The 25,867-nt window shown below is 45.4% G+C and overlaps 1 protein-coding gene across 3 annotated transcripts in view; it reads left to right on the top strand.

The window, feature by feature from the left end:
- The window catches only part of met (MET proto-oncogene, receptor tyrosine kinase), a 73,872-nt gene that overhangs the window by 8,146 nt on the left and 39,859 nt on the right, over positions 1–25,867 (top strand). For all 3 annotated transcript variants that reach the window (XM_078283129.1, XM_078283128.1, XM_071925522.2), the window contains exons 3-5: positions 15,833–16,036; positions 22,881–23,009; positions 24,331–24,507. In XM_078283129.1, coding sequence (XP_078139255.1) covers positions 15,833–16,036; positions 22,881–23,009; positions 24,331–24,507 — 510 coding nt within the window. The remainder of the gene's footprint in view (positions 1–15,832; positions 16,037–22,880; positions 23,010–24,330; positions 24,508–25,867) is intronic.

Genomic DNA, 25,867 nt, shown 5'->3' with positions numbered 1-25,867 from the left:
TGCCATTTGCTCCACCAAACGCTATATTTCTGGTGGAAAACTCCCAGTAGGAATTTGGATGAGGTTGAAAGCTCTGTGCAAGAGCATGTTTGAAGTTTTAAGTGGTGGTTGTCAGCCCAGACGTGCCTCTTAAGTCCAGTTTAGGCAGCGAGATATGATAAATGATGTAATGATGAGTGGCTCTCTCTGCGTCTGTCGGTGTGATGGAGAAAATCTGCTTTCTTTTCGCTTCTGCAGGCCTATTTCTGTCTTGAGGACGCTCTCAATACTCGAATAGTTACCATTACTCACCATCAGACGTGGAAAGTAACTTGTTGCATCTACTTTAGTTATTGTGCTTGAGTAGATTTTCAGTAATGCTACTTTTACTTGGGTACAATTTTTAGACGTAGAGCTAGTTTAAAGATCTGTCACACTTCTGTTACAGTGGAACAGTAGTTCCTCTGAATTTGGCCTGATGCAAGCTTTGTTGATTTGAGCAAAAGGAGAACCATTATCAAACCGTTGGGCTGATAATGACCCAGCAATCAATTTAGAAGGACCACACCAAAATGAGTAATACACTTATTTTGGGTGGTACAATTTTGGAGCATACGCTAAATCGTCACCAATTTTATTCAAAAGTACCTAAGTATTTGAGTCTCTTTTACTTTTATTGGAGTGATTTTCTAAGCATATAGGTCTACACTTACTGACTTGAGTAAAAGTTTAATTGGATTCACCAAACTTTTACTTGAGTAAAGTATTTTAATACTCTCTCCACCTCTGTTGCCTGTAGAAATTGTACACAAACGTCAAAAAGGCTCTTTAAACTATCGATCTGACCCGCAGAATGTGCTGCTGCCTGACGATATTAGTTTAAAAAGACATGTGAGGCCATTCTGCTGCTGGGTAATGCAGTGTGCAGAGGAGTGGCGTGGGTTTGGAGCGTCCCCAACACGCCCGGCACCCAGTCCCATAAGTCTGCGGAGGGAGGAGGAACATCTGAGACTAAAAATAAAGAACGGCCACATTTGAGGGCAAAATTATCATTGGATTACCATTGATTCGCGAAAACCCACCAAATGCTGATTGCTTTTAAATTGAATCTGAGGCCTGATTGATTATAGTGTGTGTAATATAATTCCAAAGGGGAGACGCTTTTGACCGACAGTCATTTTAATTAGCCCCCCTGTTTTAATGAACAAGCTTTAAACGCTGGCTTGAAAAAACACCAATCGGGCGGCCGCAGCAGCACATTGATTTTATGTTACGCTGTTAAAGAATCCGTAATAATTTCTGATTATGAAATAGAATAAGGATGAAGTTGTGTGCCTTCCCAGCATGTAAGCTATATTGGGCTTTGCCAGTCAGTTGTTCAGTAAATAAATTAGATTACATTACATTTTATTTGCTCATAAGAAATTTACATGAAATAACAGTGAGTGACAGAACGCACAAAAGATTTGAGTGTGCAGCAGAGGTTGAAACCATGAAGGGCCTATTGTCGCTCCTCACCTGGACAATAAAGACATTGTGCAATGACAAGATACACAGCATGCACATACAATTCTGCAACAACAGGGAGTTAATGAAGGCTACATGTAATCATAATCTATAAAGTCAATATAGACTTTGCAGTTGTGTCACAAATCTTCCAACAACAACAGCTGGTGGCACCATGGAGGTCAATGAGGCTATAAAAAGAGAAAAACATTGTTGCGGTGTGGGTGCAGGTCAGTGTGTAATGTTAGAAACAAAAGTGAAGCGTCTGTTGAGATGCATTTGTTTCCAAATTTCTGTTAGATTACACAGGAAAGTCTTGTCTGGCCCCTTTGGTCCGACAGTCTGTACTCAGCTCAGTTAACCTAAACAAACAGCTGGTTTTTTGGCTTTGTTGGCTAGCTAACAAGCCAGCAGGGTAATTTAGTTTATTTTTGAATTCTGCATCAATTTGAGACCTTAGGCTTTACATTTTAGGCATTTAGCTGATGCTCCTATGCTGAGCAATTTACACTGAGTGCAACTGTAGAATATCTACACTTCCTATACTGAATGTACAAAATATTAGGGACATCTTCTGGATATTGAGTTGTAGCCTGTTTTGCACAAACCACATCTCAACTGTCTCAAAGCTCCTTCTCCAGCTCCTCTGCTTCTCTTTATCTACACATCCTCCTCTGTGATTGGTAGAGATTTAATAAGAGAAATCAATAAGGGATAATGGCTTTTACCTGGATTCACCTCATCAGTGAACTTCATGAAAAGAGGAAGTGTCCCTGATATTTTGTACATTCAGTGTAGTTCAACACCACATAAGGCAACCACAAGTAAGGGTTGCAGCGGGTCGGACCCACAGCACCCTGACAATAGATGGAACAAATAAGTCCTGCTGCTGATTCAGTGGGTTCTACTGTGGCTGTCCCGCTCTGAGGCCCGCATGCCCGAGCCTGCCCATGCCCCCGCTAAGCTGGTATTAGTTCACTTGAGTTCTCCCTCAGCAGGAACCAGCGTTGTGCCATGGAGGGCTTTTACCTGTGGCTCCTATAATTTCTCTTCTCCACTTTGGCAGGGGACCAGGAGCGGAGCTTGGCTTGCATGCACATGGGTGTGATCTATACCCAGCCATGAGCCAGAGCAATAATCACAGTTAAAATTAATAACTACTAGAGGAAAAATACAGAAAATGCAGTGGTAATTCCCAGTGAGCTGTCAGAACAACAACATGAGTTGTTGCATTTGTTTACCAATTCACATTAAGTCATGTAAGAGCCTGAATATCACAGCAACGTCATTTTTTTTTCCAAATCTGCCATATTGCACCAAACCTACAAATTCATTTTTCTAGATTTCATCTCTACAAATTTGTCAATGACAGTGCTGATAAAGGTTATAAGAATGAATTCGGGTTTAGAGACAGAAAATAGTTGATTGTTCATAATATGCTTATTTACCTTATGGGTAATGACTAACCATCATTTAGAAGTTATTTTCTAAAAAAATTAAATCACACTTGACTGGTAAAATAGTGAGAGTGCCTGATGAATTTTGGAATCGACCAGCAAATGTGACTGGAGGATGAAAAAGTTTGTTTTTTGACCTGATTGCGAATGATAAAGGGAATTTTGCAAGATTAATAGATGAATGAATGAATGAGTCAGTCAGTCAGTCAGTGTCATTCCACATAAGTAGCCCCTCCCCCCACGAGACAACACGCTACATAATACAATAAACCTAAAAAAATGATGAGAATAAGCGTAGAAGCACCACTGCAGTTGATGGTTCAGCAGGTTTTTAGCGTGGATGTCACAGGTTGCGTCCCGCATGCCCGAGCCTGTTCATGCCATCGCTAAGCCGGTGCAGAACCCAGCAGTGTTCGCAGCAGGTAGGCGAATCAACAGAAGAATGAAAATACTAAGGAAGTGCTTGCCCTGTCCTGTCCTTCCCTTTTCGCTCCTCATAAGCCTCCGTTTTGATAAGGAGGAGTGCATATGTGGGGATGTATGTGTGTGTATGTGTGTGTGTGTGTGTGTGCGGAAGAGAGAGAGAAAGAGATTAGTGAGATTAGATCTGTTGTGTTCCGATAACCCGCATCTCACAAATGCATGCTGCACACACATACACACACACGTATACACACACACACACACACACACACCAGGGTCAGACCAATAAGATGGGTTGTCAATAGATCAAGCTGATTTTGGTCTTTTATTAAATATCAGATATCATCCAGTATGATGGAGTTTCTTCCCTGACTACAGCTACATAAAACCAGCGAATGCATTTTTTTTTTGCATATTTTATCTATTCATTGCAGTATTTATTTCAGGGTTTCAGTGGAGAGTATTAGTGTCCCATGATGGTGTCAATATTGTTTCAGAGGCTTTTCCACCCTGACAAGAACAAAATTATGAGTGGAAACACTGAATCCTTGTAATTTCTTTGGCATGAATATGGTCAAATATAAAGATATAAAGTGAACATCACCACAGAATATTGGCTCAGGGCAGCTTCAATGCAAAATCATCTTTAAATGCAAATACAAATGATTTTGAATTACGGATGTTTCTGTAGCACCTAGGAGCTTAATTTCCTTCTTAATAAATATTGAAGAAGTTCCTTATACTTATAGTACTCGCTTGCTCACTTGCGGTAAGAACTCCTGCTATCCAAACAACACCAAACCTGTGCGTATTTATGACTGTGTGAACCAGTGTGCCTTTTCACAACAACAAAACCAACCTAGACAAACTTAAAGGTCCCACTGCTATAGGAATTCAAATATACACACATGATCATAGATGTTTACAGAAAAGAAGATTTTGTTAAAATTTTACTTGCATTTTCAAAAACCCATCCTATTTTCCAGGCAGCTTCAGACTAAATCCAGTAAACACATCACAGCTGGACTCGGTCCTGATTGGCTTCCCTCTCTAAAGAATGACTGAAATCCGTCCAATCAGGCCAGTGTGCAGCATTTGAACTGGAAAGCCTCCAGTCAGCAGCTTTACCTCAACTGAATTAGAGGAGCTGCTGCTGTCGACCAATCAGGATCCAGTATTGTGACGACTTGATCTTCACATTCATTCAGTTTAACTAATTCAGATCAACTTTTAACTCCAGACTCCTGAGTATATTTGACAACAAAATCATGAAAACTGGATAATACGGGACGTTTGAAGCACCCATACTGGCTCCAGCGCACCCTGCCTGACCATCTATCTGACTGTGTGTGTGTTCGGTGAGACCCGGCAGCTGTGTGCCCCTCTGCCCCCCCCCCACCCCACCCCCCTCCCCAGGTGGGGCGGTGTGTCACCTGGCAGGCCCTGTCCAGGCAGGTCTCTCTGCGTGAGGAGAGGCTGGGTCACCACCCACATCCAGCTGCACCCCACCTCCACCTCCCTGCCACATCAGAAAAGACTAGAGAACAAGAACTTTAGCCAGCGTCTCGTACTTTAATGCAACAGTTTATCTGTGAAACAACCTCAGCCTGAAGCAATGCCCGGCCAAGCCAAACCACAGGCTGATATCTACCACACTGGAATGATTAATCTTGATCAATTTTTGAGTAACGTTCAGCTAACAGAATAACAGCCGTGATTTCGTAATTCTTTAGTAAGATACTGATGAAACTGTCACATACGAATTCTTTTTACAGAAACCGTCCACCTCAGCAGTATTAGGTCGCTTTTGTCCTGTTCGTGTCTGCAGGCATTTCCTGGTGATTTTCTTCATGATTTCACATTCACGAAATGTCAGTGTTTATTTTTGCATTCACCGAGTTAATCATTAGTGAAGGAGTTCAGTTTCTCGTACTGAAAAAGCTGGAAGTGTGTGTAAGTCCTTATGCATGGAGTTTGTATGCACATCTTATCTTTGCTCCCTAGATAAAGTCAGAGTAGTAAATATGCAAACCGTCACTGCTTGCAAGCTGTCTTCCAATAACTGGGGTGGGAAATTACCACCAGCCACCATCAGCCAAATACTGGTGGATTTAGGCCACGGCTGATAAGTTTTTCAACTCTTATCAGTAAACAGATAACAAAACCATCATTTGTAGGTTCTTTTCTGTTCTAAAAATCTAGCTGGCTGCAAAATAGTGAACATGGCTGGTCAATTTTGGAATCCAGCATTCACTGTGACTGATGGATGAAAAAGTTTTCTGTCCTGCCAATAACACAAATTGCATTGATGATCGTCGTGGCAGACGCATGTCAGCTTCCTTCTCTGACACGCTCCTACAAATGAGATACACTCTCCTCAAGTACCTTGGCTGTTCACTGCCTCGTCTCTGATTGGATTTCTTAAATGCTTTCCTTTCTGCCACGGAGGCACTTGCCAACAGCGCCGGAGGCCACTCATGATACACTTGTTTAGTGTCAAATATGGAGGAGCTTTACTCCGCGGAGCTTATGAGTCAGGGCCCCACAGCTATTTCTTAATCAGCAGCATGCCTCCTACTCCTCTATTTCGCCACATAGTGATATCCTGCTCTCCACTGAAAAGAGGCGTGTGGATGCTTATCTATCAGCCCCCGCACTCTAAATGAAGGACCAAAAGCAATCTCCTTTTCTCTAGCTGCCATCCTGAGCAGCGGCCTCACCTCGACCCCGGATCGCTCTCTCATTTCCTCGGCTCTGTATCCTTCAAGCTCTGTCACTGAAGTCTGAGTCTGGTCCTTTGAAACGGTCATAATCACAAAGTTCGCTGGAGCAGCAAATGGCCCCAGCAGCCGGCCGGTCGGCCCGCGGCCACAGGAGCCGGCTGCAGCTTAATGTCCATCAGGGAAGGCAAACAGTCCGCACTAACTTCTTCTCCAGATTTTTACTACTTTTATCAATGCAGACTATATGAGGCATGCACACTGCAGATGTTTTGGGACTGATGCTCTGCTCAGTTTGCCCTCAGCCAGACAGACAGAGCCAGGACGGATCCAGACAATCACAGACCACCATGGACCGAAGCCTTGGGCCAGCGCAGCCTGTAGATACATGTACAGCTAATTACACAGTCATGTACATACACACACACACAGTGTCAGCTACATGAGACTGTGCATTTATAGATGCCTAAAATTTGGAAGTTTCCAGTGATGTGTTGCTCTCTAAGAACCCTTTCAACAGGCTTCCTGAATACGCTGATCACCTTCTCTGGCAGACAACATTATTTGACCAAATGGAAGTGGACACCAAGACACTCAGATGAGGCCTAAACCCCCCGACTCCATTCAGCCAGTAATCCCCACACAATGGAGGCAGAGGATTGTGCCTGAATGTGTACTCAAGTAATGGAGGGGAATAGAGAAGAAACCCCCCTCCCCAACTCTCTGCCCATACACTCGTATGGCTTTTATCACCCGGCCTGCTCCCAAACAATGCGCCACAAACAGGGAGGCTATCTAGTCAATCCCCAGGACACCGCAGATATTGTCTCTGCAGGCTTTGATCTTATCCTGCCCCTCCCCCCCCCCCATCGGTGATCCTGGCTTGAATCATATTGCAGGAAAAAGAGAGGCAAGCTCACACCTGAGAGGGCTGAGCTGTTTTTCTCGGAACTGAACGGTGTGTATTTTTTACGGTCAAAAGCCTTATTTGGCCTTCAGATGGACTCTGCCGGGATGGTTTTGAGCGTTTCGGGTTAGGGATCAAGACAAAGGAAAGAAAACAACCGAAACAACCCGGCGGCTATTTTTAGTTTTATAGGAAGACAGAATTAGTCTTTGTCATGTTTACAAACCTGAGCAAAGTTTCGTCATTTTGGAAGAATGCAAACTGACTCCCCGTTTCCATTCGGTTGATGAAACCAGCGTTACTGCAAGTCTGCACTGCGCACCCTCCAGCCTGCACTCTGCATAAGGAAAACACAGAGCCAAGCCCTCATCATGAACTCACACAGAATACAGAGATTCTCCAGTCCTGCGCATTACAATTTTCTGGCTCCAGGCCCTGAGGCTCAGAGAGAGAGAGCGCAAACAGATGCAGCTAAATCACGTAGTATTCAGACATCGTGCCTGAAGATCTCTGATATGTGTGTGTGTGTGTGTGTGTCGGGAGGGGAGGGGGTGCTGTGAAGAGAGATGCCAACTTCCAGGAGTTTTACGAGTGTGAAAAAGTAGCACAGTGATGCATTGTTGCACTGCCGCCCAGCTCTCTGAGGACAGAAGCGGTGCTGATTTGTCCTTTGTTGTGACTTTATTTTTTTTTTTTACCCGCAGCATCATCATCAGCCTTCAGCTGGCACCGGGACGCAGACTCTAAAACACACAAATGGCTGCCACCTGCAAGCTGTCACGAAGTGTATTGAAATAGTTTATAGTGACTTTTTAAAAGGTTTTTTTTTATAAAAGCCAAGTCTGTATTCAGAGCATTTTTGATGAGGTTTTGGACTGTTTATATTTCCTTGAGTTTTCATGAGTATTTTTGGCCGGGTCTGTTTCCATGCATAGCTGTTGCGTTATTACATTTGCTTTCTTGTGACACTTGGTGAAAGAGACAAATATGAAAGCGTATGCGGTCGAGCAATAAAAGTGCATTCTCTGAGAAGAATGTTTTCCTCCGCTCCGCTGCGTTTCAGATTGCCAGACGATGTTCCTCCTCGTGCGCGCTCGCTGGCACCGTGCGCTCGTGTTTGTTTCATTTCCCTCCGCCTGGCTCTGATCTGCGCTCTGGTATGGGTACGAACACGCCGCCTGTGCCAGCGCAACGCCTGCCAGTGATCTCATCTCATCTAGGACAGAGCCGAGATGAGGAGGCCCCGCATGTTCGGGCCTTATGTTGACCCTGGGCTGATAAGCTGCCTCGCTGCTGAAACGCAGGCCGCGGCGCTGTTTACAACCCCAGGTTATCTGGCTGCTCTTCAACGGCTGCTGTTGGGCCGCAGCTCCCTAACTGCTGTTTCCCTGCTTCGTCTCATGTATGAGCAAAGCCTCTGCAGTTCAATCTGTCTCCCTGATACCGATCGCCTCTCAGTTCCCCGAGAAATGAGAACCAGAGAGAGAGACGTGAGCGCGCCGTGCTCTAAATGGTAGCGAGATGGCCTGAGGAGCCGTTTTCGGCCTCACAGTGGATTCTTCACTGTGGAGATTCTGCCAAGTGTCTGCACCGGTGGATGGAATTGATTATTCCAGACTACTAGGAAGCAGGAATTCTGCAAAAAAAAAAACACATTTGGCAGAATAACTTTGAAACATGTCGGTTTAGATCTTTTTAAGACTTCACGGTCTTCTGCAATTGTGCATATTCCCGCGTCAAATGTAATGTCTGCCTTCTCAGCATAACGTGCCAATTAACTCTGACATTTTCAGTGAAGCTGTTACAGCGGTGCATGGCAGAACAGCTGTCCTTTTGAAGCCCCCCCTCTGACTGGGGTAATCAATGGGAGAGGGTAATGCTAATGCGAATAAAGTCATGCGAGTAAATGATGGGCGCTAACTCCGCGCAGCAGCCCCGACACTAAATTATCCTCCGTTTACGTTCATGTGTTCCTCTAATTAAATGCACATGTAGGACTGGCGGCTGCCACAGTAAATACGGCTGATGGCTCCGCTCAGCTGTCAGAGCGGAGATGGATCTCGCTTCTGGAAAACGCTCTTGCTCTAAAATAATGTAGTGAGCGGCTAGTAAGCAGACTGGAAAAGCAAAAGTGTGATGTGCCGTTTGTTATCACTTATTTAGTTTACTCCTAATGTAATTTACATTTTAGGCATTCAGCTGATGCTCTTACCCGGAGCAGAATAAGGTTAAAATCCTGGATCACTGACATTATAAGCAACCACTAATAAGAAGAATGAGAGTCAGTGCCACAGCATCCTGACAGCAGACGTCACAGATATTCCCGTGACTCCAGATTCGTGCATAATAAAGAAATAACAGTCAGTGAGAAAAGGTATAAATTCAGTTAGGGGCCTTTTGCTGAATGTATTATGTGGAAACTGCAAGCCAAGCATCGCAGGCCTGGGTTTATACGGTGTAATGTATCTCACATGTCAGGAGCTTATATGAAACACCTAGGATAAGTCAGAGTTGCGTCGATGTAACCTGATATCGACCATCAATGGGAAGCGGCCCGTATTTCATGTAAAATACCTAGGAAATTGGCATTATGGACGAATTAAAAAAAAAACTTTTCCACATGAAAAGTACTCTAGCTTCATGCCTCACCTCTCTGTATCTGTGAATGTAAGAATTTGTTAAGGGGTTGACCTCTCTATGTCCCCTTTGATCTGCATACTGTAACTTTAGCTACTGTGTCAGCCTGACCCAAGACCTGGATTCGCAGGGCAACACTGGAAACCTCATCTGAAGAATGTGCTGTTACCGTTTAGGAGAAGTGGAATCAAAGCACTTCTCAGACGCGGCAGAAATAATGTCTTTTGGCCCCAAATCACCGGGGCTCAGCAGTCCGTCTTGCTTCCCCTTGTTTTGAATCGCATAAATCCCCGACCTCCCAAAACAAGACGAAAAAAAAATATGTTGATACATGCAAGAAAAAAGTCGCCGTGTCAAGTAACGATGAGAAATCATCCCTAGCTGCGTTCTCAAAGATGATATTTTAGTCTCTTATTTGAGGCTGGGGGGGCGGGGGCGGTTGGGGGGGCGGGGGCGGTTGGGGGGGCGGGGGGGTGGGGGGGGACGCAGGCTCATCGTTCACCCGGCCAGGTTTCATACTGTTAAGATGATTTAGTGGCGCTGAGAGGCTGGAAGCTGCATTGTTCCTCTGTGGGAGAACTCAAGAGAGCCACGAACAGCCGATGACAGATTGCTTTAACTGCTCAAATGAACCACGTAGTCCTGTGTATATGTGTGTGTGTGTGTGTGTGTGTGTGTGTGAGGGGGTGTGTGTGTGTAGGGGTGTGAAGGAAAGAGGAAAAAAGAGAGGAAGGTGGTTAGGGGAGAGAAGAATTGAAGGGGGATAAGGAGAATGGGTGGGTGACAAGGCACATTTCAATACAAGAGAAGCTGGAGGAAGGGGGAGGGGGAGGGAGGGAGAGTCTTAAAGGTCAACTATGCAACACTTTGCCTTATTTTGAATATATGAGCAGTGTTTTTTGGGTCGAACTGAGAAAATCCACCCATGTGGTCGAGAAGTGATTGGTTTTCCATATTAGGAAAACAAGGAACAGAATTACGCAAATGACAAAATGAAAAAATGGCACAACGTTAGCTGGCTTGAAGATATTTCCTTAGTTTCTCTGACTGTTTCTGTTGTTGACTGTTGTTGATTCAAAGTGATGCTGAAGGATGTATGATGTATGAAAATATTGAACCATTGAACAGTTACCATTCACGGCCACAGGTGCCGCCAAACTGCAAAACTTACAGAGTGGAATTTTAAGTGAAGGCCCCCTGAAGGCTTTTAGAAACCTCCACTTTTCTTCTTCACTGAACCGAGACACAACGAGCGCAAGGGAAACATTGAGGTGACTATGAAGACTTCATTTCCAGAACAGTATCCATTTTGGAAAAGTTAAATGGCTAAAAGGTTCAAATCTAATATTGTGACATGCTATCCTTTAAAAAAGTACCATCATTCGGTTTAATTTCTATGCTACCAATCATTTTGTAGCTGTACGTGTCACTTTTTTCAATAGAAGACCTTTTATTTTAGTATAAACTCTTCATATTATTCTCCCTGGGTTCGTGCGGACCTGTTTATGTGCGAGGCCGTTGTCTGCCTGTGGCCATGCCCACCTCGGGGCCCCATTATAAACAAAGCTGCAGTCCTGCCTGGCATCCGGGGGGCCACCCGCAGGGCGAGGCCAGCTGCACCCGGAGCGCCAGGGTCTAACCTCGCCTTATTGTCAGCTTCTCTAATTCCCTTAACTGTCCCTAACACCCTGACAGTCCCCCACAACACACACACACACACACACACACACACGCTGCCTGGCCTTATGACTGTGTGTGATACCATGCAGCTATACACACACATACACACACTCACACACACGCACACACACCACAGTCATTACAGCTACTGAGGGTCAGGTTGCAGAGTAACGTGCAGCCTGAGTCCAGGTGGAATAATGCGTGTCCTGACATTACCACAACAATATAACCCCCCACCCTACCCCCTCCCACACACACACACACACACACACACACACACACAGCCATATGTGCGCTCCACATTCCTCTGCATTTCACTTTCTGTAAAACATGCATTTCCACACACCCCGACGACAACCCAGCCTCTCCGCTGTGTAGAGCGCACAGTTGCGCAGGCGATCAGCGGGTCAAAGGTCTGTTATTCTAGTGAGAGGGCCAGCTGAGCGGCCAGCAGTGAGACTCACTCCGGGTTCGTGCATGTTTCTGCTAACTCGGGCTGAGCCTCCGCTACGCTCTGTGTATTTTTGTACATTAGCAAGAGTGTCTTTTTCCCTCCGCGCATCATCAACTCTCAGTGTATTTTTGTACAGCAGCGAGAGTGTTTGCCTCCAAATCTTCTCCTGCCGGTAACCCAGTCCCCAGTTTATAATTCAGGCATTAGAGCGTCTATTCAGGAAGGGCCCGGGGGTCACAGCGAGAGTATGAAAGCGACATTAGGCCACGCGGATCACCTTTCACCCCCCTCTTGACTCTGCAGAGCAGCGCCACGGGGCTCGCAGCTCCACAACACTGAAGCGCTGCGGCGAAACCCTATCGCCACGCCGTTGTGTTGGGGACAATGGCTGCTGGTTAAGTGTGGGGCAAAAGGTGTACAATATCTCGCCTATCTGCCCCACGGTGCCTGTTTTACTGCAGAAAAACACATTCATAAAAATGCCTTGAAAGATGTAGAACATCGGGAACACTTGCCTGCACCCTAAGTCCTCAAAAAAGAGAAGAGAAATGTTAATCATTTGCATTAAACGTGGCAAAAAACTTCAAATGGAATTAAAGGTGCATCCCTGAATTAAGTAAGTATTCAGGGAACTGTTGCACCCATGGTTAGTCCTTTAGTGTGATTAGCAGCAGGTGCGTAGGTTTCAATTAGTAGAGACTTCATAAGAAAAGGCAAGGAATCCACACTTAAAATCAAAAAAGACTAAGGATTGGAGGCCTAAGGATTGGAGGCCAAAAAAGTATTTTCCAGGCATTTATTAAGCCATGCTCTGCCATGCTTTTTGCACAAAAATGTGCAAAAAGTGCAAATACTAGTAGACAAACCTTGTGAGCCTTGTGAGTCCTTATCAGGTTCTGTACATCTATTTACAAAGAGGATATAGCATACAAAATAATGGACAGCTCCATGAGAAGTGTCTCCTTTATAACACAATATCTTTTCTATAGACAATATCCTTGATTATACAGTAACACGTATAACACGTCCATAAATGTACAAGCAGAGATACATCGATTACAAGAATGATTTCAAGTTTACATAGAAGAGAGTCTAACACCCTGTCCTTATAGGAAACCGCTTGCCTCCGTGGCAGTGTCAGTGTGACGTCCTGTGAAACTGTCTGTCTCCGCGCCAAGGAAAAGCCAAGCATAATAGCGGCGAAGCTTCAAACGAAGCTTGTCAAAACACTCCTTCCACTGTCCAATTTCGTTCCCTTGATCCTCAGGAATACCTTCTCAGAGGCAGAGGAATGCCTCCGAGACCTTTCCGCTTCTCCCTCCCATCGGCCCGCTCCGCTTCGACAAACACCCCCAAAGTCCTGTTTGTTTGCTATGAAAATAATCAGCCTGTTTTTTGAGCCGCGTGGCATAATCTCTGCAGTATCCCGGGGTGATGACGTCTCTATCTGCTGTAGTTTTGAGAAGGGCCCAGACTTTTGGCAGATTCCCATGTTTCTCATATGTGCTTGGTGTTAGCTCTCCTTTCCTCAAAGTGCGGACAGAAGGAGTTATGATGGATCATATTTTAGCCTGAGTTTCTGCCTGAAAGTAGACATCATAGACGTAGACGTAGACATACACACGCACATATACACACACACACACACACATAGGCAGCCTGTCCATCACGTCAAATGAAGAGAAGATGTTCCCTCCCCCGCTGCCCCGTACCCGTCTCACTTCACTTTCTCAAATCCTATCTCTTCCTCTCGCTTATCGTACGTGTTCGTATCTTCATCCAATTCCAAATCGAATTCAGACACAAGCTGTCATCCCTCATCCGGTTTGCACTGCTGCTCCTCTCTTCAACCCCAAATAAGTTCAGGGCAGATCAGCTGGCCGCAGGACATCACAGCTGTGCATTTGGCATTAAAAGTTTCGACTTTTCGCCAGCTCTCCATTTTCTCCACATTTCCCTTCCCATTTGCCTTAACCATTGTTTCTCTATCTGCAGTCGCTGGCCTTGGAGCCATTTCATCTAACCGAGGTTTGTTGCTGCAATCTAATGTTCAGCTTTGAAGTCGCGCTCGTGTTTGTCAACTAGCCAGGTCTCTCTCTCTCTCTCTCTCTCTCTCTCTCTCTCCCCCCCCCCCCCGCGGGCTTTCCTCTTTGTGCGGTCCTGTTCGTCTCGACTCTGCAACGGCACCAAGAAAAAACCCCTCGCCTGATTTATTACTCCTCCATTGTTCTCCTCATCTTCAAAGCGAGAGATCTGCGCTAAACAAATGATGCAGCATGTTTCACACTAACCACAACTGTGGCCTTATGACCCAGTCAGTACTTTAGGCAGAAGGGGAGTGGTTCTGTAAGTGGTTTCATAAAAACGTCCTTTAATGCAACAAGGGAAGCTCACCAATTGCCTAGTAGGTCACAATAATTAGTCACAGCACGTGTACAGCTCAATGGGTAGAGCAAGGCGCTAACACTGCCAGGGTTAGGAGTGTGATTCCCATTTGGGTCAGCCATGCTAAAGTTATATCCACTCATAGCATTGTGAGGCACTTTGGATACGAGCGACCACTATATGGCAAGTGTGAGTTTCACCATTCGTCATCATCCCTCTACCTGTAATGCCCCCCCCCCTCCTCCTTGTGACTCCAGTGAAAAGGTCATCAGCCATTGAAGCTGAGAAAACAACAGAAAGCTCTGGCCCGGTCAAGCGACCAGGTCAAGGACCTCAAGAGTCACAAGAGGCCCTCCGCCATCAATAATTAATGAAACCTGAGGCTGGGACAGGAGGCCGTGACTAAACACAAAGAGCCAGAGCAGCGAGAGAGAGAGAGCCGGGCTGGGCAGAGAGGGAGAGGGAGAGGGGGCGGGGGGGGGTACTGATAGAGGGGAGCCTGGATCCAGCTTTGGCCACAGTCTATGGCTTCACTGTATGCTCCAGAGGGTCCAGACACAACAGTCTGAACAGCCCGGTGACGTTTGAAAACCAAAAGGGGGTGAGAAAGCGAAGGCAGGTCCACAGATTCCTGCTCCAAACTCAGGAGAGGAGACGGGAAGTCGAGGAAAAGGAGGGTGGAGAGAGAGATGGAGAAAGAGAAAAAGAGGAAAAAAGGAGGGAGTATTCGTGGAATGCACACTAGCGCAAATGTTGAACGCTCCTCCACTGTTTCCCATGAGTTCCTGCCATCCATGAACCTCTATTGAGCCGAGTGTGTGTTTGCCCTAGAGGTACGATCAGACCGCAGCTACTGAGCCCTCCATTACGAGCAGGGCCTGATGAAAGAGTAGCTAAGGGGGGCTTAGGAGGTTTGGCTCTTAACCCTCCCCCATTGGGCCAGATATGAAAGAAGATAGTCCAACATGATATTATATAACTTGTGGTTTCAGCGAAGCAATCTGTTTGGACAAAGTGTTCCAATCTCGCTGATAATTCCCAGAAAATATGGCTCGCTGTGCCTTATCTAATGCTGGTGGTAATCAGCAATCTCTCCTGCTTTCTCCTGTTTTTTTTATTCTTACGCAAGTTCACTACTTTGACGAAACCTGTAAATGTCCTGAGGGCGTTCTTCATTGGGAATATAGGCACTTTGGTGATGCTGACAGTCGGCCTTGTATCTCGTCACATCACCATGATGACCATAACACTGCAGAAAATCTCCAGCTTAACAAGTCATTAAGTCTAAGTCTCAGTCTTGAGTCCTAAAATTGTAATTTTCTTAAAATAAGTGAAAAAATCTGCCAATAGGGTTTGATAATTTCACTTGTTTCCGATGCAAATCAAGTTGTTTCAAGAATTTTGTAGAATCAAGTGTCATTTTCTTGATAGTAGTGCAGTGATCTGCCTTATTCTGATATTGACTCTCAAATTCCTGGAATGATCTCATCTCACTGGCATAATTTTTCTCTTGATAAGAAAAAGATTTGAAGACTGAATATGAGACTAAATGACTTAAGATGGGTGTTTTTTTGCAGTGAACCACAGCAAGGACCACTCTGTCTGGTAATATTACTGTATTATTCCTGGAGCATTACAGAGTATGCTGAATTTTCTCACACTGATGCCTGTGATTCCTCTGCAGAGTTCGTCAGACGACTGCGGCCTGCACGAGGGAACCCGCGAGGGGAAAGAGGGCGAGTACCGCCTGGAGGTGACCCAGTTCGTCCAACGGCTGGAATACTGGCACAAGGAGCTGACCAACACCTTGGTCACCTCCATCACCGTCGCGTCGGTCCGCGGCCGCACCGTGGCCTACCTGGGCACTGCCGACGGACGCCACATACAGGTAAAGAGGTCAGGCTGTTCTAGTCGTAGTGAATATTTGCGGTAAACATCTTTAAAAAAGGCTGACAGGAACTAAGGCGGCTTCATTTGCATGGAAAATAGTAGCAGTTAGGCGTAAACACAGACCCCAGTTTCCCTCTCTCATTGTGCATGTAAATGGAGCAGGATGTCGGTACGTGAGCGGTGAAACTGCCATTATGGAGACACAACGAGGAGGCAGGCACAGGTGCTTCTGCCAGGAGCAGGTCGGGGAAACCGCGACCAAGCGCCGGGGCCTTCCTGTTTGCACAACCGCTGACCTTTGACCTGTTGCTCAGTGAGCTTCCAAAAACCCCACGTTCCAGTCCGCCATCTGAGCAAACAGAGCCCGGTTTGCCTATCAATGCACAAACCAACAGTGGATTCCACCTTCTCTGCTGTTTGTCTAATACCTGGCCTGCTTCTTTAGTCTGAGGGGATTAAGTTGTGAGGTAACTTGAAGTAAGGTGGGACAGTGATTGGAGGCTCGTAGTATTTCTCTGGCATTTACATTCGTTCATATACGTAGTTCAGTATCTTCCTGAAGGGCAATTTAACAGGATACATGGCTGTTGACGAACATATCGGCTACTGCAGGAATCAAACCTGTGAGCTTTCAGTCACAGGTCGGTCAAAACCTGGGTTGTCGCAGCTGAATCACTCATCAGAAGGCATTAGGTTTGTGAGGTTTTAAATCACGTGGGACAGTGATTAGAGGCTTGAGGTTTATTTCTCTGCAGGAATTTGTTTTGGTGATATTGATGCAGGGTCATTGACAACGTGACAGTACAAGACTTCTTTGTGCAAGTTTTTTGGCAAATGCACCTGTAAATTGAGCACTGATTTGAGTGTTAGTTGCTTTGTCACTTTGAAAACTTATATATGTAAGTGGTGATTGACAGACTTTGTTTAAAGCTGATACATACTGCTAATTGGCATTCAATTTAATTTTCAATTTAATTTCTGTGTAGCTGCCTTTGTAATTGTGATTCACTGTAGTTACTTCAAAGTTTTAGTCCTTTTTCATGTGGTGTTTCAGTTATTTTGTCCATTTGCCTGTATATACACTACTATAACCGTATGCATGCAGTGTTTGCAGTGCAGCGAGTAACGTGCACTGGTGCATCGGAGTGGTGCAGCGTGAGGAAGCTACAGCAAACAGAATGAGACGCGTGAAGTGAAAGTCGAGTTATCTCACGTGTTTTTGAAACACAATAAGAAAAAACAGAGTGTGGAAAAAAAAAAAGTCGAGGGAGACGTGGAAAAAAGGGCCGACAGCTGCACGGAAAAGGGGGGGCGGTGGGGGGGTGGAGATGGTGGCGGGGCGGGGCGGGGGGGGGGGGGGCTTACAAGCCGAACGGCACGTTAATGGTGAACGGCGGGCTTCGATGACACGTTCCCTCGCACGGTATTTTCTCCTCGCCGAGCGTCCCATGCAGCTGTTGCCGTGTGTTTTTCTACCATCATCCCCCCCCCTTCTATTTCTTTTTTGTTTTTTGTGGTCGGCTGAATTGGCTGAAGTTCATTGTTTCAGAGCCGGGGGGGTTGAGAAGGTCTGAACAGGAGACCAGCTGTCCTGAGAGAGAGGGTGAAGGGGGCCTCACTGGAAGGAGAGAGAGAGAGAGAGGGAGAGAGAAGGAGAAGGAGAGAGAGAGAGAGAGGGAGAAGGAGAGAGAGAGAGAGGGAGAGCGAGAGACAGAGAGAGAGAGGGTGGGAGAGAGAGAGAGAGAGGGAGAGGGAGAGAGAGAGGGAGAGAGAGAGGGGGGAGAAGGAGAGAGGGAGAGAGAGAGAGAGAAGGAAGAAGGAGAGAGAAGGAGAGAGAGAGAGGGAGGAGAGGGAGAGAGAGAGAAGGAGAGAGAGAGATAGGGTGGGAGAGAGACAGAGAGAGAGAGAGGGAGAGAGAGAGAGGGAGAGAGAGAGAGAGAGAGAAGGAGAGGGAGAGAGAGAGAGAAGGACAGAGAGGGAGAGAGAAGGAGAGAGAAGGAGAGAGAGAGAAGGAGAGAGAGAGAGAGAGAGGGTGGGAGAGAGACAGAGAGAGAGAGAGAGAGAGAGAGAGAGAGTTGTGAAAGAGTGGAACAGTTGATTTGAATAGAATTTTTCTGATATTTATATATTCATATTCATCTGTTAATGTTAGTAACACTATCTGAATTGAGATATTATATTGCTTTGGCAACAGGTTTGTCCTGTCATGCCAGTGAAGATTTTAATTGAATTGAGTTGAATTTAGAGAAGCAACAAGCAAGAGAAGGACACAGAAACCGGGAGAGAGAGAGAGACCAAAAGAGAGAGACTGACAAAGAAAAAGGAGGGAGAAAGAGACCAAAAGACAGAGAGAAGGAGGCAGAAAGAGGCAGAGATGACAAAACAGGAAAAAAACAGTTTCCAGGAGATTTAAAGCAAGGGAAAGAGAAGCAAATTGACCATGCAACATAAAGATATAAAATGGGCGAGAGGAGAAATGAGAAGGAACCGGAGGACATGCAGAGGTGAAGAGAGGGAAGAGATGAAGAACTGGGGAGACTGGAAGAGTTGTGTGAGGGTCATGAAAGGGTCAAAGAGTTAATATTCTTTACCCAGAGAAGATTTACTACATATATACATGCTGTTTTTTAGCAATATCCAGCTTCACATTCATGCAGCTCCACACATGCACACCTGGAAGCTGCCCAGTAAAACCACACTCTTCTACTGGTTGCCACTGGGCAGCTCTACTGGAGCGGTTGGGGGGTCAAGTGCCTTGCTCAAGGGGCAGCTGGATGTGACTGTAGCTGCAGAAGGAAGGAAGGGGAAAGCAAGTCTCGTTCACTTTCCCTGCCTTGATTTCCCCAGCCGGGGCGTTTGAACCGGCGACCCCCCCCCTTGGCCACCTGCTCTTAAACTCACAGGCTTAAACAGAAGCGACGACGACAACAAAATCACTAGAGAAGCGGTCGCTTTTGCTACGGCGGCGCATTTCATTGTTATTACGATAAAAAAGAACCTGTCAACTTGTCAGGCATTTCGGTTTCCCCCCCGTCGCTCCCGGCGGACGGACGCTTTCTGCAGGCGAGGGGGAACAAGGAGCAGCGGCAGTGGAAGAAATAGTTTCCCCCCCCGACGGACTCCATTCTGGAGTCTCAGGAAGCGTTTCCCTCGGCTTCGGTCGGGCCGCTGTGGGAATAACACAGTGGCCGGTGTTTATGGGCCAAACTTCCCCCCTGCCCGCCTAATACAATAAGCTGTAATTCACACCGCTATTACCTCCAGAGAGATGCCCGTTGTTTGGCCTCGTCCCCGGAGGAAAGCCACCCATTATACTCGCTGTTACAAGGCTAACGTTGATCATGAGGCTCAAACAGAGGGAGGGAGGAATGAAGCCGGGAAACAAGGCGGTTGTGAGGGGCCAGGAGGTGGTGGCGGCGGACCGGACGATCAGCAGGAATCTCATTTTACATTTACATTTTATAGCATTTCAGGCATTTAGCCGGCGCTCTTACGCACAGCGACTGACAATGAGCGAGTCAAGAAATCGCTCCGCTGCGTTCCGGCTGTGGCGTCAGTGCATCTTCAGCAGAAAACGAAGCATTGTGCGGTGTGTTGTCGAGCACAATAAATCACACACACATACACACACATGCAGGCATACCGTAGCCCTGCCTCTTCAGAGCCTCATCGGCATTTAACAGGCATCCAGGTGTGTGTTGTGTTGTGTGTGTGTGTGTGTGATTTATTTTCCTGACAACACTCCATATAATGCAGTGCTTTGGACGCAGCAGAAAGATTGTAGGTTTGTGTGTTCCTGTGTGTATGTCTACGTGTGTGTGTGTGTGTGTGTGTGTGTGTGTGTGTGTGTGTGTGTATAGTAGAGGGAACAGTATAATTTAGGAGGATTCATGTAACCGGAGCAACCACACACTCCATTAGAAACCCTGTTCTGTTCTGTTCGCTCCCGGGCCTGTAATTGCAGCATAACCACGAATGATAAACGCTGTTCCAGGTGTGTCGACTGTACTGTGTGTGTGTGTGTGTGTGTGTGTGTGTGTGTGTGTGTGAGAGAGAGAGAGACAGAGAGAGACAGAGTATGTGTATGAGAGAAAAAGAGTGTATGTGTGAGTATGAGAGAGAAAGAGTGTATGCGTTTACAGGTGTGTGTGTGTGTGTGTGTGTGTGTGCAGGTGTGTTTTAGAATGTGTGTGTGAGAGAAAGAGTGTATGAGAAAGAGTGTGTGCATGTATGTGCATGTGTGTCTGTGTGTGCATGCATGGATATCTGTGAATGTGTGTGCACAAGTGTGTATATGTGTGTGTGTGTGTTTTAGAAACTATGTGTGAGAACTATGTGTGTAAGTGTGTGTGTGTGTGTGTGTGTGTGTGTGTGCGCCCGTGTGTGACAGAGACAGTGAGTGTGTATGTGTGCATGCTTGTGTGTCTGAAACACCTCCCAACATGTCAGAGTACATGGCGCTTTCCGCCGGTGGCTACATCCTTTTGTCCCGCATCCAAAACCAGTCTGTCATCTCGCCCCCCCCTTCTGTCTCTCCTCCCACCCCCCACCACCATCATCACTGATTACCCAGAATACCCCACTGTTGTAAGGGGGAACAGGGGAGGGCGATGCTTCACACCACTGACAGTCAAAGCTACAATGAATACCTCTTTTACAAGCTGCCAGTTACTTCACATTGGAAGAAGCTGAACTATGATATAGATGCATTGAAAGTTGCATAGAAAAAGTAATTCTATCATATCTGCAAATATCTACATCATACAACATCACATAACTGCAAAAATACCACTGATATGGATAGAAATTGTGTTTTATTTGAAACAAAATGCAATCACTGTATTTATAATGCAGGATAATAGGATATAGTGGCGGTTGGCAGCTGGCTGTGCAGGAGGCAGGCAGGTGAAAGGATGTTGAATTAAAACATGAGGCAGTGATTACATTTATTACAGCCAAACACAGTGGGTAGCTGCAGCAGTTGACTACGCCTCCAGATGACAAAAACAGTAATAAACTACTAAAAGCACTATCCAGATTTGAATTCAGTTGAACTGCTGCCAAGCCACTGCAAAATGTAGTGAAAGTACTAGTTTAGTAACACTTAGTCAAAGCCAACGGCGTCCGGTTCAACAACACAGCAGCTGATCAGCACATCAGCTTCAACCACAGAAGAAGAAGTGATCAGTGAAATCAGCTGCTGTATTATTTGGCTGGAATGGAAACCTGCAGACTCTGCTGTGGCACAGGACTGAGCATCAGAGCAGTGGTTCTCAAACTGGGGGTCGGGACCCACCAGAGGGTCGCGAGATCATTTATGGGATAGGAAAAAAAACATATTTTTGCCATACAATTGTATTATCAGGTGTCATTTTTCTGATTTTTCTAAGATTTCAGCTTTTTCTCTTGTGAAATATTGAATAGTTTTCAGCCTCTAAGCCTGATAATCAAATCAAATCTAATCAAATGAAAAGACCTGAAAAGGGAAAATTTTTTTTTGCAGCCTGTGATGAGCGTCGCCAGTCGCCTCGTTTCGGTTTAAGGGGTCACGGGCCAAAAAGTTTGAGAAGCACTGGTTTAGAGGGAACACTGCATGTAATGAAACGACTCCCCAAAACTGCTTCACTCAACACCCCTACTAAAAGGAGGCGTGTCTCAGTGGAGGCTTTAACCCGGGAAAAGATAACTGACTGTCTGGATCATTAACTTCCTCCCAGTCACGGTGTGTTGGCGCGGCAACAAGACTCGGTGACGTCTTCTTCTTCTTCTTCAGCCTCAGGGCTTGGTTTGTGTTCAGGGGATGTTGTGGATCTATTGTTGTATATTCCAGCCTCAGTAACCGGTATAATCTTTCCCTCTTATTTAACCTGCGGTGAGGATCAGTGTACAGCATTGTAAAGCGTTCCAGGGAGACGCAGCAACAATGAAAAACAGTGATGCCGAGCAAAAAAAAAAACCTCCTAACCAGGTGTCCTCAGCCGACCTGTGTGCCGCTTGCTGTCAAAAAAAATGCCCCTTTTCATAAGAAACAAACACCAAACAAATACCTTCCCCGGCACCTCGTCGCTAATGTCTTTTTGTCTTGATTTAATTATAACCTGAGCAACAGATGAAGCCATTGTAGAAGTCCCGCTCTTCACTGCACACTTGGTGAACTTGCTGAGGTTTGGCTGAGTAATTGTTTGGGAAATTCAATTTTTGCTCTCTGTTTAGCCGTGAGAAAGCACAAGGAATGGTCTACCGCACCACGCTCAATCTGGTGGGCTGAGAGACAAAGTGGTGCCACTGTATACAATTCTAACACAGGATGGATACGGGATAATTGCATGAAGGAGGACTTCTACAATGGCTGCCACTATGTGCTGTTTGAATGCGGGATAGATGCAGGATAAAAGCATGCAGAGAGACATGAAGGTGGACTTGGCTGCCACTGTATACAGATCTAACACTGAACAGATGCAGGATGAATGCATGAAAGGAGGTTTCCACATTGGCTACCGCTCTATGTGGAGATGTTTTAGAGATTGAGGCTACAATAAGTACGATTTTTACTGTCCCGTAGCACAAAATGACCATAATATATACTGTATAGGGTTGTGATCAATGCCAATGACTCAACGATTACTTGGCCAGGTGCTGAGATCTCTGGCTTTCAAAACTCACTTTCCAGCCCGTCCTCTCATTTGGGAACAAATCACCTGACTCGCATTTTGCATTTTCAACTGTTCAAAGATGGAGGACGATGCTATGAGCGAGTGACCAGCGTCACGACACATTTTGTTCTGCAGCCAATCTGACAAAGCAGTATTCCCCCCCCCCCCCCCCTCCCCTCTCCTCCTCAGGTGCTGTTCTCCCGGACCGCCGCCCCCCACGTGGACGTCCGTCTGGACACCAGGCCCGTCTCGCCCAGCGTGGCGCTGCTGGACCCCCACAGCCCCGACGGAGCCCTGCTACTGGCCACAGGAAACAAGGTAACACTGATGTGGATATACCAGCGCTTCTTAATGGAGTCTCCAGCAAAATCAGAAATAGTTCAATTTAAAAGAAATGATCCCAGTTAGAGAATGGATAAGAATGACTGTCACTCTCTCTGTTGTCTCCCTCAACACTCAATACTAAATCAACAAAAACTAAAATCTTTCCATATGGTTTCCAAATCTTATTAATTAGTGGCTTAATGTGTGTCTGTTTGGGGGTTTGTGACATGACAACGTTCGAAAACCACAAACAGACATGCAGACATATTGGTGTCCAAACATGCACATAGTACATACTCACACATACTGTATGTACACAGATACACACACACACACACACACACACACATACAGACACACTCATACACGAAAACATGAACATGCATCCAAATATAGCACATAGGTCAGTGAGTTACACCTTCTCACATATAGAGATGCATCAGTGTGTGCTATACACATTAGCCAACTGTGAATGAACAAAGGGGCCATAATATGTGTGCATGCCCCCCCCCCCACACACACACACACACACTCTCTCTCTCTCCCTCTCTCTCTCTCTCTCTCTCTCTCTCTCTCTTACTCACACACACACACACAAACAGAGTGTAATTCTGGCATTCCTCGCATTAATGAGATGATTACAAAAACACTCTTCCACTGGCACCAAGTCACAATAGTAAACATGGAGCAGAGCCAACGGATTCCCGTCAGAGTTCGGGAAACAATCGTGCCAAAAGTTCAGGTTCCTTCTGGTTCCTTCAGTCCTTTCTGTTTCAGTGGAAACAGACATTTATGTAACGGCTATATTTCTGATTTCCACAAATGGATTTCATTCCAAAACACCATATTAAACTTTTTGGGGGGGAAAAATCGTTACAGATGTTCAATGATCAATATTTAAGAAATACAAATGAGTGAATCCTCATCTTACTATTTTGTAAGTCAAGGTCTAAAGATAGTTAATAATAATACTAATCCATGATGAGTTTTACATTCATTTTTTTTAGAATACATGTTTCAATTTGTGGATATCTAATCTTGGAATTAAATTCTACGTTTATATATATGGTGACACAACATCTAAATGATTTATTGATTATTTCGTAATAAGTTTCAGTGAAATTTCTTTGTGATTTACGTGATACGATACCTTGTTTCCCAGCTTCACTTCCATTAAAGTTTAATCTAATATAATGTAAAGCAGTGCAAGTTTTTTTGTATTCTGTCCGTGAATATAGTTTACTTTCTTAATTCTTTTCATACTTCTTACTTCTTGTCCCCAATTCTGATTGGCTGTCCCCCTCCTCCATCCTAGATCACTAAGGTCCCTCTGATTGGCCCCGGCTGTGCTCAGCTGACCACCTGTACTTCCTGTCTGCTGTCGTCGGGGGTGACGGGGTGCGGCTGGTGTGACGGACGCTGCACCAGAGCGAACCGCTGTCCCTCCTCCTCCGCCTGGACCCAGGACTACTGCACCCCCGTCATCACTAAGGTAACCACGGCAACCCGTCACCATGGTGATGATCTGGGCAGGAAACTCACTTTTTTGTCAGAATTCACTAGCAGCTTTGACTATTTCACCAGCCTAATACATTTTTTGGAATATGGAGGAGGATGATAATGAAGACTGTGTGATGATCAGTGTTTGAAAGAAAAGCTTCGTTGTTGTTTCTTTCTTTCTTTTGTTTATTTCGAGGTGAGATATTTTTCAAGCCTCTTGGGGTTTTTATTTCACCTGCTCAAATTAGTACTTTCATCTTTTCTTCCTGTGTTTTTAACATTGAATTTTATCACTGTTTTTAGTCATCAGTTCACTTCTGCTTCAACACTATGCAAACAAACTGAACTTAACCAAACTTTAAGTCACAATGAAACGGCATTTTGAGAGCATCTTGCTTCCTTAATTTGATGTATTTCCTATTGAAACAGGATGGAACAGGATCATTCAAAAGTGTAAACCAATGGGATATCAGTTAGGGAGAGAAAGGTAGCTGTCATGTTTTATTGGTTGTAATTTTTATTTACGCTTACTGGTACACGATGAAGTAAGCATTAAACACTGTTTTCCAGGAAGTAAAAGTAATGGGATTTTGGTATAAAAATACAAGAAAATTGCTTTTTTTTTGGCATTTATTGGTAAATACTGTAGGTGAATATTATGGCATGGAAAATTAGTTTAAAAATTTCATTTCATTGTGACTTTAAGTAATCTGGGACCTTCCTGGTGGCTCAGTTGGTTTAAGTAACTTGTTTGTAATAAAGAGTGTACCTGTGACTCTTTTACCTGTTATCAGTATGTGTTCACACTGTCTCTGCCACAGTGTTTTTGTGGAGAGTTTGCGTCCTACACTGAAGGTCACAGTCCTTCCTGAAATAGCAGATCTTTTACAGCAGCAGCAGCACTCTCTGACGCTGTGAGCCTTCAGTTCGGTGCTGGTGGTGTTCATTCTTCTTGACTTTACTGCTTCACCCCCATGCTGTTACACTGTCTCCATTTCACAAAACCCACCAGCGAGCCACCTCCGCCACCATATCCCCAACAGAATGGAATAATAGAATAATATAGTGAGCTTAAACTCAAGGCCCCCCACCCCATGCATTCTGCACAGCACTAAAACAGGACAAGACCCTGTAAACGCCTCCTCCTTTGGGCCTGTTTTTATGGGACGACTGTTGAAAAGAGCTCTGCCTCGCTGCAGAAAGGCTCTCCGGAGGTTTCTTACCTAACACTTCTCTATCGTACATGATCCATTTAGTGTCACCGTTTATTTTTGTTACATGGAGTGTCAGGGTGCTGTGGCTCTGACCCTTACACTCCTTGACATCAGTTACTTACAATGTTGTTGATTTGT

The sequence above is a fragment of the Centroberyx gerrardi genome, chromosome 4, assembly GCF_048128805.1.
Source record: "Centroberyx gerrardi isolate f3 chromosome 4, fCenGer3.hap1.cur.20231027, whole genome shotgun sequence".
NCBI lineage: Eukaryota > Metazoa > Chordata > Actinopteri > Beryciformes > Berycidae > Centroberyx > Centroberyx gerrardi.
Note: the sequence above shows the minus strand (reverse complement) of the source record. Positions and strands in the feature narration are given on the sequence as shown.